The 14,434-nt window shown below is 46.9% G+C and overlaps 1 protein-coding gene across 1 annotated transcript in view; it reads right to left on the bottom strand.

Annotated features, from left to right (window-relative positions):
• Window positions 1-9,802, bottom strand: part of LOC139050280 (uncharacterized) — a 55,900-nt gene extending 46,098 nt beyond the window's left edge. The window contains exon 1 of the mRNA XM_070526488.1: window positions 9,611-9,802. Within this exon, the coding sequence (XP_070382589.1) occupies window positions 9,611-9,691 (81 nt within the window). The 5' untranslated portion in view covers window positions 9,692-9,802. The remainder of the gene's footprint in view (window positions 1-9,610) is intronic.
• Window positions 9,803-14,434: the final 4,632 nt, after the last annotated feature.

Genomic DNA, 14,434 nt, shown 5'->3' with positions numbered 1-14,434 from the left:
ATTTTGCTCATTTCAAGGAAATGGATGAGTCGCCGATTAATCATTTTTTCAAATACCTTACAAAGGCAACTCGTGAGGGCGATCGGGCGGTAACTTGCCACTAAGGAAGGATCTTTGCCTTGTTTTAAAACAGGAACCACAATGGCTTCTTTCCATGCAGTTGGGAGGTATCCTGCAGCCCAAACGGTGTTGAAAAGTGTGAGTAGTGTAACTTGGGTATCACTGGGTAGGTTTTTGATCATTTCATACATGATTCTGTCTGATCCCGGTGCAGAGCTCTTGCATGAGCTCAAGGCAGCTCTGAACTCGGCAATACTGAAAGGGCAGTTGTACGATTCATTCTGTAGACAGTTTCTTTTGAGTGGCTTACATTCTTCTATTTGTTTATACTTTAGGAAGGATTTCGAATAATGTTTTGAACTTGACACACTCTCAAAGTGTTCGCCAAGTGAGTCTGCCTGATGTTGCAGCGTATCACCCTGTGTGTTTACCAGAGGGAGTGAATATGTTTGCCTCTAATTCTATTTACGCGGTTCCAGACTTTCGCCTCATCTGTAAACGAGTTGATGTTCGATAAAAACTTTTGCCAACTCTCTCTTCTGGCCTGTCGGCGGGTTCTCCTGCCTTGAGACTTAACTTTCTTGAAGTTAACAAGATTCTCTGCAGTGGGCGAAGCACGTAGCAACCTCCACGCCTTGTTTTGATTCCTACGTGCGACTCTACATTCATCGTTCCACCACGGGACATGCCGTTTGCATGCCGAGCCACTTACTTCACGTATGCATTTACATGCGGCATCCATTATGAAGGCTGTGAAGTATTCCACAGCAGCATCGATTTCTAAAGAACACATGTCATCCCATGATATACTAGTTAAATTTCGGAATTCCTCCCAGTCTGCTGTGTCAATCTTCCACCTAGGAGCCTGTGGTAGATATTCATTTTCTGTAAGTGTTCTTAATAGTATGGGGAAGTGGTCGCTTCCGTAGGGATTATTTGTAACTTCCCATTCGAGTTCGGGCAGTATAGACGGGGAAACTATGCTCAGATCAATTGAAGAGAAGGTATTGTTTGCAAGACAGTAATAAGTGGGTTTCTTCTTATTCAGCAAGCACGCACCTGAAGAAAAAAGGAACTGCTCAACAAGACGTCCTCGCGCGTCTATACGAGAGTCGCCCCACAGGGAGCTGTGCGCATTGAAATCGCCAAGAAGAACATAAGGTTCTGGCAATTGATCTATAAAGGATTGGAATTCGTGTTTCGTTAACTTGTAGTGTGGGGGCACGTAAAGAGAGCTAATGGTGATGAGTTTGTTTAGGAAAACAGCTCGAACCGCCACTTCCTCAAGGGGGGTTTGTAGCTGTAAACGCTGACAGGAGATACTTTTATGAATACAAATGGCAACACCGCCTGATGATACGACAGCATCATCGCGATCTTTGCGGAACTTGACATACTGTCGGAGAAAGTTTGTGTGTTGTGGGTTTAAATGTGTTTCCTGTAGACACAGCACTTTTGGATTGTGTTTTTGTATAAGCTCTTGTACGTCATCAAGGTTCCTAAAAAGACCTCTGACGTTCCATTGAATAATTTGTATCGCCATTTTGAAGGTATATAAGTGCTGTGTGTATGGAAACGGAGGTGATGCCTTAAGTTACAGAGCTCTTTCGAGGCCCTGTAACGGGCGTTCTACTCTTTCTGGAGCGTTCGAGGGAGCCTCGCCGCTCCTTAGGCGCTGGGTGCGCCTTGAGGATAGTTGTAGTGTCCATTGCCTCTTGTGAGGCGCCGGACATGTGCTCTTGCGAGCGAGAATTTACCAGCGAGGGCCCTGCCTTGGAGGGCAAGACCCCTGCACCCACCAGCCCGGAGGTCGATGGGGCTCCGTGGGGGATTTGGCTGCGCTGGCTGTTGCCAGCGCTGGAAGGGCCGGGGAGTTTGGGGCAGCCTCGGCTGCGCCCACCTTCGGGGTTGATGGTCCCTTCTGCTCGGTTGGCGGAGCAGCGCTAGCTGCAACCACCGTGGGGGCAGATGGCGTAACTGCCGACTCACTGCGTGTGGGTCGGACAGCCGCCGGAGGCCGTTGTGACGCTGCCCCCTGACGCGCCACTTCGGCAAAGCTTTTCTTTGGCAGGTATGCTACCCGCCTGCGTGCCTCTTTGAACGATATATTTTCCTTAACTTTGATTGTAACTATTTCCTTTTCTTTTTTCCATGATGGACAGGACCGCGAGTACGCGGCGTGATCCCCGTCACAGTTTACACAGTGAAAAGAGTTATTACAAGCTTCAGTGGCGTTTTCAAGGGCACTACATTTCGCACATGTTTGGCGGCCCCGGCAGCTCTGCGAACTGTGGCCGAAACGCTGGCATTTGAAACATCTTAGGGGATTCGGCACATATGGTCGGACACGGAGCTTGATGTACCCCGCCTCTACAGACTCGGGCAGAATACTTGAAGCAAATGTGAGTATTAGGTGCTTTGTTTGAATTTCTTTTCCATCTCTTCTCATCTTAATTCTTCTCACGTTGACAACATTCTGATCACTGAAGCCCTCCAGGAGCTCAGCCTCTGTCAGCTGGAGCAAATCGTCATCCGAGACAACGCCGCGGGTGGTGTTGAGAGTGCGGTGTGGAGTCACTGTTAGTGGAACATCTCCAAATGATACTAGACTGGGCAAGTTTTCGTACTGTTTCTGATCATGGAGCTCTAACAGGAGATCACCACTTGCCAGCCTTGATACCTTGTAGCCTGGACCAAGGACATCAGTTAAGGACCTAGAAACTAGGAAAGGGGAAATGTTTCGTACTTGTTTATCGGATTTATCGGAGTGGATGACATGATAACGTGGGAAGTTTGGTCTTTGACGTCCAAGGAACTGGAAAACTTCATCGGTGCGCCCTCTTTTGTGAGGGCGATCAGGAAGCGGAGGGAAAGAGGTTGCCATAAAGGGATTGAGTTTTCGGCAATAACGCCAGCTACCCACCGTGGAGTCCTACAAGGGGACGCTACAGGGACTGTAAGAACAGGTCCTGCAAACGCCAGCTGTACGTTATCACTATAACCAAATATGAGATAACCTAGGTTGGCTATTCACACAAGGTTAACCCTTGCTGCCTGGAAAATTTGGAAGTAGGCGGAAGGAAGGAGAAGACAGGAAAGATGAAAAGTGAGAGAAAGTCGAAGGCTGGAGGAAGAGAGAGACAGGAAAAGGCAACTACCGGCTTCCCCCGGGTGGGTCAGTCCGGGGGTGCCGTCTACGTGAAGCAGAGGCCAAAGAGGTGTGTTGCCTCCGCCGGGGGGCCTTAAAGGTCCGAGCACCCGGCATTGGCTCAACCCCCAGGATCCCCCTTTCCCCGGACACGGCTAAGCCGCGCACGGCTACACGCGGGAGGGTCCAACCCTCGTGTGCTCGGGTCCGTGGTGTCGCAACACACCAAACGCCTGCTGACGCAGACGCCCCTGCGGGGTCTTTCTAATGCTATAAGCTTCCAAAAGTTCACGAGCAGTAGTAACCTTACTTCTGCCTGGAATCTTGCGCTTACGAAAATCATCCTTTACACTTGCAGTCCCGACAGTGCGCAGGCAGATGCGCATTTCTTTTATCACCAGTTGAAAATTCGTTCTACCGTGCTTGGTCGTTAACGCACCTCCCGGTTTGACCTACGTATATAGGCCTTACCACACCAGAGTGGTATTATATAGACGACACCGTGGGCGCATTTAACATACGGCCGGATGTGCTTCTTCCCGAAATCAAGCCTTCTTTATTGGCAAATAATGCATGACCACAAGCCTGCTCACTTGTGCGGTGCCCAAAAAACCATTCGTACAACAAACCTACTGGCGACTTTCTTCATGTTTTCGCACATCCAGTGCACATAAGGGTCTACTTCGGCCCTTATCTCCTTTCACACTGATTTGATGGGAGTACGTAGGGGCCCTTTGCCTTATTTAGCAGGGTCTCCGAGACAGCTTGCAAGACCATGCAAGGATAGCTCACAGCAATGAGGTTTGCCAGTTTTTTATTAAAACTAGCCTGCGTCATATCTGGACAGTATTTCACGAGCGCGGATTCCGTGCATAGGGTCGCGATTTCTCTTTTGACGAGCTTTGAGTTAGTAGAATCGCATGGCATGAGAGCTACGTGGTTTTTGGTGAAAATAATAAAATGTCTAAAAACTTGATTGGACTTGAAATGCGCTTTCAAGGATAAATAGCATGCCTTTCCTTATGTTGCCGAAAAGCAGGTAAAATGTGTCCGACAGAACGGTAAAAACCGACTACGCAGTTATATATAGGGCGAAAATATCATCAGCGTATCTTAAACATTTCAGAAAGTATTCGTCAAAAACAGATGTGAAACAAGTTTCTCACATATGTTTGCAGGGCACAGGGCCAACGCATGAGGTGGTACAAATGCCTTTGTTTTGCAAATAAAAATCATTGCTAAGCAGATAAAGTAGATTGAAGAGAAATGTCCAGTAGTGCTATGAAATTGGCTATAGACTTGCCCACTGAGCTCTGGAATGCCACACCGTCGTCATACTCTGTACACTCCTGAACGGAAGCGCACATTTCTTTCTGGGGCACAAAAAACAAATCTTCCACGTGAACTGAAAAGGCGCTTCCAATCAGATCGCTGTTTTGTAGGAGGGAAATCACATATTTTAAACTTGTTGTAGCAAAAGGGTGCTTCGCCTGGAGTATATTAAGTTCTTCCATAAGAAACTGACTTGCATGCAGCTGAAAAATGTGCCCTTACATGCGCCCTTTTCGTTTACAATCGTTCTGAACGAAATGCTTTCTTTAAGCTAAATTACCGTAAAGAACACACTGAGGGTGTCACCCTTACAATCAGTTATTGCCTCGGCTAACCTTGTAAGTTGTAATACTTTACACAAAGCTGCAGCCTTTCATTTTACCATTGAAACCTCCAGCTTTAAGTGAACAAAGTTCTTTTTCACCGCTTCATGTGCCATAACACTATAAGCACCCGTGAAAAGCGCCACAAATGGTCCTTCTTTGTCGGACTTCATAAGGGCCAAGCTGATCGTTTGGAAAAAACACCTGACAGAATATTTAGGATCATACAGGTTTGCACGCTTCATACCGACGGTTCTTAAAAGGGCGTTGAGTCGTTCCAGTTCGCACCTATCGTGGTCTTCATTAGGGGCGATCCCACAAACTTCGCATGCGAAGGTATTGGGAACGTTCCCCATTTGCGGCCAGATGTTTTTTTCATCCACTTTAATTTCCATTATTTATCGTTCCTTCATTTTATTTATTAACCATAAGCAAGTTCCCCTATGTTCTCCTTGATGTCAGTGTTTGATGGCTTCTTATGATATCGCTGATTAAAAAAAAAGAGACATTTAACTTCAGTCATTGCAAACGCGCCACGTGATTGATCTTCGTTGGGTCAGTTTCACTGGTACATGTATCTAAAGAAATCTCACCGGCTGCCGATTTATGCACCGGTGCGCATGTCGTCAATGACACCTGTGTGCATGATACTTTCACAGCACGCAAAGTTCAATGTGCATACATGCATGCAAACACTAACCTCATCATCACTGCCTCGCGTTATTGCAGATTGGAACGAGCTTCCGAACCGCATTGCATCCATTTCACACCGCGGCACTTCTAATGACTTCAAAACGCTCTTTTGTATCTTTGTATACTGATGTTCCCCTTTACTATTTGTAAGCTTTGCCTTATTACCTTTCTGTTTGATGCTGCCTTTCCTTTATTCTGGAGAAACCTAGCCCCCCTTACTCCCTGCCCTTCAATGAACCTGTAAGGTATTGTAAGGAAAAAGAAGGACGAAGGGTGTGGTATCGCATTTGTTTTAGAGCTGTCACAGAATGTGCAATGAAAAGCTATTTGTTGCATCGCCGTAATTCCAACTTTGTCATCCGACACTCGCCTTGCATTCATCGTCAAGCTATCGTTGCCATACAGTCGTACTCAATTCATTGTCACACCACCATAGTTATGCTGTCGTGGTCGTGCGATGGTCACCTTTCCAGGTTCATAATCTGAGTGTACATGCTGCCGTCTTTATTCCAACACCGACCCAGTTGTCTCAGTTGTCTAATAGTTTGGGCCACTAGATATGTGTTCGGAGTCGTGGTGGTCGTTGCATCTTCGTTTTTCCAGCTTTGTCATCCGCATCTCTTCATCCGATCGCCATCATGCCGTCGCCGACACATCGTTGTGGTCATGTTGTCATTATCATGCTGTCGTTTTACCATGGTTATCGTTTCAGTAATGTGATCTCATTTTCGTCATAGCGCCTTCCTCTTTAAATGAACCTAATTATTTCTTCGTCATTGTATTGTAATCATTATGTTGTCATTCAAGCATAATTATGTGAGCGTCGTGATGCCGTGATCGTCTCCAAATTGCTATCATGGCTTCATTGTCCGGCTTCGTCGTAATACCGTCGTGCTCGTGCCATCATCGCCACTGCAGCTTCGTCATCCGGCTCTCGCTATGCCGTCGTCTTCGTCATACAGGTTTCTTCATACAAGAATCGTCGCTTGATTCTAATCATTCCGTTGTCATGACAACGTCGTCCATGCGTGGTCGACATACAGTGGTCATGTACTGATTGTCACAGCATCGTCAGGATGCTGTGACCGTTGTAACTTCGACATTCGCTTCTTCATCCGGTTGTCATCATGCCATCATCATCATGTCGTCGTTATATTTTAACAATTTGAATAGCACCTCAGTATCCTCATGCCATCCTCGTTCTAGGCCTTTGTCGTTCAATCGATATCATTCCTCCTTCGTCATTCCAATGCAACTGCGTCGCCGCCGTGCTTCAACGTCCATAGGCCACCTTGGCTACTGAGTGCCATAGCAAAGAGGTTTGATATCCGAGAATATCACACATATTTGAAGGAACGGAAGCCTCATAATTTTAACTACAGGTGGTAAACAAAATTCGCCATAGGAATATAATTTGTCGCCACATTGTCCGATTGTTATTACCATCGGCAGCCATCATGATATTACCATCGCCAGTCATAATGAAATTAGTTCTGCCGTACGTTTTCCCCTGTTTTAATACCATTCAAGCTCATTAAGATGCGTGTTTTTTGTATTATGGTTTTGGTTGTGTGACTGCAGGCAACCTTCGATTTTTTGCGTCCCCCTTACCTATGTGCATTAGCCTTATACCACCAACGGCGGGCAGGGTCGCGAACTCGAGACGTACGTATTCACAACCATCACGAATTAAGTCCAGGCTTCATCTTTGCGGCTGGTAACAATAGCAGTGCCGGAGGAGGTCACCAGTTAAACGTTCATACAATGTTTCAAGGAATTGTAAATTTGTTAAAGAAAAAAAACTATATTTAATTACGGCACGCGCTTTACAGACAATTTCAAAGAGTATCTGTAATCAGCGCTAAATAAGCTGCATACCTAATTTAATGTAAATGTTTCCTGGGAGTTAATAAAACAAATGTGAAATTGCAATTTTTTTGTGATCATTCCCTTATCTTACTGCTGGCACGGGGCGAATTCAGAAGGTGAAATAAACCGTTCGATTAAATGGTTACAGCACATTTAATAATTTGGTGCTGCTTTCACCTCTCAGTCAAAAACAAGTTGGTGTGACCCTATACGTATTGTATACCACCACCTATGCTCTGGTAGCGCGTCCAAACAACCCGTAAATCATGTGGCGCTGTGAATGCCTATCTCGAGAATTGCTGCAGTGCTCGGCGATTGAAACGCGATTCTTGGTGGATGGGGCTAAGATGTCACTGTGGGATACAATGAAAATTAGGTGGAACCTTCCTTAACGGGTACTTTTCAAGATCTGCGGAGCATCTAATCTGTTAGGCGCGGTAATTATGTGTGCGCGGAATATGCTAACGTAGTATACGTTATTTATTTAGATATGCGTGAGGAGTACGAGCTGAAAGATGCCCATATATACATTGCCGAACATATACATTCCACCCCATGGTGACTGCCATATAATGCTGCGATTTTCATGCGCTGTTTCCGTTCAGATACGCTCCGCCTGATTTTCGCACGATTGCCGGGGCAGCATAACCAACGCGATTAAATTATAAGGTTTTACGTCGCAACATCACTATCTGATTGTGAGGCTCGCCGCAGTGCGGAACTCGGGAATAATTTTATAGGCCGGTCAGCCGACCCTCGCGCGGTACTGCTAAAAAATCGGTCGACTGTACGTCATTTTACAGCAAATATGTATATGGCTAGGTTCTGGAAAAGTTCGAGCCGTGTAGATGAAGAATTTGTACCCATACATGGGCCAATCGCCAAGATAGTGCAGTACCGCGCCGACCCGCGGTGGAGGTGAAGCTCATAAAAACAGATAATACGATTTGACTCGCGTCGGCCATGTCTACGTTCGTACTGCTTTCTCTTTTTCGGCGTTCCGACCACTTCCGTATCTCCTTTCCTGTCTTTCCAGTCTCCCTTGGTAGCAGTCCCGTGAGCGTGCTGCCCACCAAGACAGCGAAGCGGAGAGAAATGCGAACCGTCCATGCGGCTCCGATCCCGCCAATTTGTAACGTTACAACGGATCAACGGCCATGCTTCAGATGGCAGTTTGTGGGGAACAAATTTTGTGTGGCCTCTGTTGTGCGTGACCGCAGAGTGCTCGGAAGTGCGTGCTTGGTTTCGATAGTGAAAGGTGTCGTTTCAGGTTTTCCAACAATACACGGGTATGCTTACCCCGAGGGTGCTTCAGAATCTTGCGAGGCTGAACATCGTGGAGGAGAGACTAGTCGCGGCTCGCGGATCAATGTAAATACGGCGTTTGACGCACGGCAATGGACAGGTCACCATTAAGGGGCCCACATACACAGCTTCGCTGCTCATTTACATTCACTGAGAGTAATGACACCAAATTTTTCAAAGCGCATCGGGAAAGGTGCGAAGAAGCGAGTAATGGAGCGCAATACCATCAAGCCAATGACCGCCTGTAGCACACAACAGCACCTTCCTTGCTTAGGCACCACTGAGAAAGTGCACTGTTTATAGCGGAGCCAAGCAGAACAACGCAGCCGCATTTCGATGGGGGCAAAATCCGAAAATGGCCGTGTTCTTAGATTTAGGTGCATGTTAATGAACCCCAGGTGGTCCAAATTGCCGGGCTTCCCCAAGATGGAATGTCTAATAGTGAGATCGTGGTTTTGTGACGCAAAACCCCAGAATTTATGTAATTTATATTTATTGAGTATTTCAATCGCTGCTTACTAATAGAACGACCATACGCTTAGGTATTTTCACCAGAAGGGCAGTATTTCACGCAGCAAACAATGCAATATTGCAAAGATATCGCCCTGCATCTTTATGTGCAAAGTGCAACTTTCATAGAAACGCTTCGACAAATGGCATGCTTCTGATCTCGGTGCTTTGTTACAGGGCAGCTTTGTTCGGTAATATAAGCAAAATTATAAGCAATGTTCATGATACGCAGTTCTTGAAAATAGAAAATTATGCATGTCAGGAAAGCCGGCCTAACATTTCTAGGCTGCCGGCACCAAAAAGATGTCCTTACCAGAAAACTAATCAACGTCGCCAAGAAAGCTACATATAACCAAGTACCGCCACTTGCCTGCGTCCTTGACAATGATTTCGCTTGTATAGGTGCATGATCTTCGAAGACTGCGTCTACTTGATCACCATCGCCTTGCATGTTGCTCCGTCATTCCCACGGTGGGTTTGTGGTTCCGAGCGTTCGAGCGGATCCTTAGTGAGCCCGTACCCTTCGTTGCTCGGTCTGTTCTCGATATGGTGCTAGGACGACTTTACTGAAGCGCATGTATGAAAAGTCACGTGTCTCAAGAGTTGTTAGGACACATAAGCAGGCCACGCATACGCTGCTCGTGAAACGCCGAGATAATATTATTTCGCTTTTCATGCATCTTCTATTCGGATAGCGGAAAGATGGTATCAGTCGTTTCCCATATATTCGTGAAGACACGCAGTGGTATCGTAGCCGTCGGCTTCGCATGGCATCAAATTTGTTTCCGTCATATATCCGCTCGCAACTACGTTTTACAAAATGCACGCGGAAGATTCGTTAACTCTCAATAATTTATACAAGAATAAGCTTAGAAAAGTTAGCGGTTGCGCTTGTCGGTTTGACATCATTTTTCCAAAAGGGAGCGCAGAAGCGTAGACGAAAAAGGGGACGTGGACAGGAAAGACGCGCACTTGTAACTAAGTATATTTTCAGGACAAACCACCAGGAACATTATTGGGCATGCGCTGCCATCGAGAATTGTGAAAAAGGTTAAGAGCGTTGTACATAAAAATCGCACACCAACGGCGCATGCATCACTACATCAATTATGACAGCTAGTATAGGTGATAGGCACAATGGCACGTGCAAGTAGACTGACAGAAATCGTTCCAAGAAACTTAAGAAGAACATAAGCGGAAAGCATTAGAAGAACACCTGTGAAACGAAGCACATTAAACTCCTCGTCTCCTGTTCTGCCGAAGTGGTATATACAGGCGTTCTAGCAAGCGGGAAAATCGGGAACCTAAGAGATTTTGAGTAGTTTTGAATAACTACGGAAAAACTCAGGGAATTTGTGCTTCAATCTGGGAAAATTACCTATCAGTTTATTGAAAGGGAAAGAAAGTCGCCCTGCTGCTGGCGTGAGTAAAAGAGGGGGTCGTAACAAATTTTCTGTGACGCCGTGTCGTCATCTGGAGGGGTTGTCGTTGTGCAGTCAACGACCGATTTTCCGCACGGCCGATATTTTTGTGAAATGTCCGATAATGTTAGCGGCTTCACGGCAACACCACGTGCCCCATAGAGTCAGTGTATGAGAGTGCCCGTATTATCAAAGGCAAGAAACCTTCGCCTGTCTGATTTTCCGGACTTTTGCAATGACCGCAGGACCGAAACAGCATTTATCAAAGCCAACACCGCCGTTTTGATTATCTCGCCGCCACGAACCAGCGCTCTCGAACACAGATCCGCTGGCAGTCGTTGCCACCAACGCGGCAAAACTAAAAAAAATTAAATTACGGGGTTTTACGTGCCAAAACCACTTTCTGATTATAAGGCACGCCGTAGTGAAGGACTCCGGAAATTTTGACCACCTGGGGTTCTTTAACGTGCACCTAAATCTAAGCACACAGGTGTTTTCGCATTTCGGCCCCATCGAAATGCGGCCGCCGTGGCCGGGATTCGATCCCGCGGCCTCGTGCTCAGAAGCCCACCATAGCCACTGAGCAACCACGGCGGGTGCGGCAAAACTAGGCTTAGCTGCTTCGACCTTTGCTTTTAAGCTTCTTGCCGTTAGGTGCGGTGTTTTTCATTCAAAGAAATTGCCGCAATCAGTAATGGCACTGACTCAGCCTGTGTAATCCTCGCGATTGCCTTCGAAGCTTAGAAAGCATGCGCGTTGCGTAATGCCAGTTTCTGAAAGGCAGCTTTGCCTCACTACAGTATTGTCACGAGGTTAAGCGCACGTGAAGTATTGCGGTGAAGCTTAACATGCGTGTGGAGGGACAATTGGCACGGGACGCAGTACGCAGTGGCGTAGCTAGGTCGTCTGGCACCCGGGGCCCATAGGTCTTCTGTCAACCTCCTCCCCCCCCCCTCCCCTGGCTGTAGTCGAGGAAGGCGAGGATATCAACAATTTCCGGGTTTCAGCACCAGTACAGCCGCCTCGGATACCGCGCACGTCCACCGGGTGCCCCTCCCCTTCGCTTTCGTTCCCAGAGATCGCGAATGCAGCAGGTACTGGCGGCGAGGACTTTGGGAGTCGCCTTCTATCGGAAGCTCCTCGCTGGCGTAGTATGAGGGATCACGCGGCGCGCTCCTCATAGTTTTTGCTATCAGCGCTCACTGAAAACACCATACGGGAGCTCTCCTGGACATTTCTGTAAGTACTTTCGAAACGAGAGAAGGTTTTTGCTGTCAAAATATAATCTTGGGCAAACTGAAAGCGCAGAATCGTTTACAAACGCTATCTCTTTATCGAATACGTACAGTGAACGCCAGTGCGCGCGGTCGCCGTGGTGAAGTCTCCCGAACCGGCGCCTTGCGTGAAAGGTAGGCAAACGCTGAGAGCAAACTATGTGAAATATGTTCTTATAGTGTTTGTATAACTAAATGGAGCGTAATAGAATGAAGCCTCAATGCAGCGATCGACTGCGGGTCTGAATGCATGTCCGCGCGCAATGTTTTGCCTTCGCCGTGTGCGCGTTTTCGCACCGTGCCATGAGCTTTAGGCCGCAGAATATAAGCATTTGCAGCATACAAGCTACCATTGTTGCATGGGCGCTATCAGAGCTGTTCAAAAGTAATTTCATTGCAGAGACTTCGACGCCTACGGGGACTGGGATGCGCCGTCGCGACGATTCAATATTTTTTTTTCTAAATTCTTGGCCGTTTCGATATTATTTCTCAAGTTGCGCCGCACTAGATATTTATTGGTGTTCTCAGCGGGCGATTTTCCGCTGCTTCTTTTTTTGTAATCCAGCCCTATTGCAAAAACCAGCGTCTTCCAGTGTGAAACCAGCGCTGGCACTCGCTGGGACTCACTGGGACACCAGTGAGAACGCTGGATAAGAGCTGGGTCACGCTGGAAGAGACGCTGGTTCCACTGCCATGACGCTGGGGCGCACTGATTTGTGCTGTACAGGCGCTGGTTCTCGCTGCAGATCGCTGGTTCGCACTGGAAACTGCGGTGGTTGCGTTTGTGCTGCGCTGGTTCCAGTACGAAAGGTGGAGCGATGCTGAATATTAAATGCTTTATACAATGTCATCGCTTGATACTCGCCTCTTTTCCTAAATAACGCTATATCTTGGGGTTATAAAACCCTATTTCGTGTCGCAGCTTGAAATAAGGGTGCGTGAGCTGCCCTGTTTATATTCATGGACATTTGAAACTGAAGATCACTTTTGTTTTTGTTTTTTCATTTTCCCTTTTGACAAGGCGGATAGCTAAATTCTTGAACGAAACCACGTAAGCGCAGAGGATGCCGCGTTTTTTAGTAGTTCGCACGTAACATATGACTGGGAGTTGTCGCCGTTGTTGCAGTGTTTTCGAGTGGACATGAAATGCAGAAGTCATTCAGACGCGCGCAAACGGACGCCTAGTTCTAAGCATACATCGCTGACTGATACTACCGCACCTATAACAAAGCTGAGGTGATTCGTGTGCATCCACTTTCCATATTGTACTAAAAAAAAAGTTCTGAGGCTCAAATACACACGTTTTAGCTTTCGCCAGCTACGCACGCAGAGATCGGTCCCCACCGAAGCTTAGGCCTAGCGTATCCGCCGAGTCCGTCCTCACGCTATCGGCGCGTGAGGACGGACTCGGCGGATACGCTAGGCCTAAGCTTCGGTGGGGACCGATCTCAGGAGGCTCGGGAATCAAGAAATCTAACAAGGATAAATCACTCTTATTTTCAGCTTTCGCATCGGTGTTCTTAAATAAACAATTTTTTTCATGTCTACAGTGCCAGCACTAGACGCGATCACCGCAGATGTGACGCCAGAATAGCCTTGGGCTTGTTGGTTTTCCATCCTGCTGTTAACAGCGCAAAATGTAGACAAGAGACCTAGAAATGTATTTCGTTAGAATAGCAGCCTGCGCTTGTTGGTTTTTCATCCTGCTTTAAATAGTGCAAAATGTAGACAAGAGACGTTTCGTGTCTACATTTTGCGCTATTAACAGCAAGATGTGACGCGTCATAGACACAGGTATATGTGCTATCGCCGAAGGCTCCCAGCACTAGCCTGCGCTTCTCTGACGAAGATATATGACTAGGCAGGCGTGTTGACTGAAAGGCATCACTGAACTAAGGAAGCGTTGCATATCCCTTGTGTGAAGAACAAGAAACGGCTATCGAAATCAGCAGTAACAGCCCATACACCGTCCCGGGTCTGTGGTTCATTTAGGAGTTTTTTTCGAAGTTAAAACAGCAATCGCAAGTGAACATAGATGTTGTCGCACTTCCAAGCACACTGCTGATTACGGACAGCAACGTTTTCTTTCTGGTACAGGAGTGAGTTTTAGTTGCTGGGCGATAGCGCATCAACCATGTCTCTACGAGACGTAGCTCTGCGAAACAAACTGCTTCTCGGCTTTGACATGGGAAATTATCCGTCTATTTCCATCTGACCTCTCCAGTGTAAAGAGAAAGCGTCTTATGAAGGATCTCATTGAAAGTGTGTTCCCTGTTCCGTTGTATCGGTTAATGTTTCAACAAGGGCCTGGGCAAGGCGTACTTAAAAGGGTTAAAAATGTGTGGATACCGGCAAACGTTAAAACATTCTTCTTCAAGCTTCACACGGGAACATTGCCTGTTAAAACGTGGTTGGAGGAAAGAAGAATTTATGTGCCACGGGGAAGCAGATGCTTTCTGTGCAACAAAGCTGAAACGATCGAACATGTTTTAATTGATT

This window comes from Dermacentor albipictus, chromosome 10 (assembly GCF_038994185.2).
Source record: "Dermacentor albipictus isolate Rhodes 1998 colony chromosome 10, USDA_Dalb.pri_finalv2, whole genome shotgun sequence".
NCBI classification, from domain to species: Eukaryota; Metazoa; Arthropoda; class Arachnida; order Ixodida; family Ixodidae; genus Dermacentor; species Dermacentor albipictus.
The sequence above is the reverse complement of the archived record's forward strand: the minus strand, read 5'-3'. Positions and strand labels throughout refer to the sequence as shown.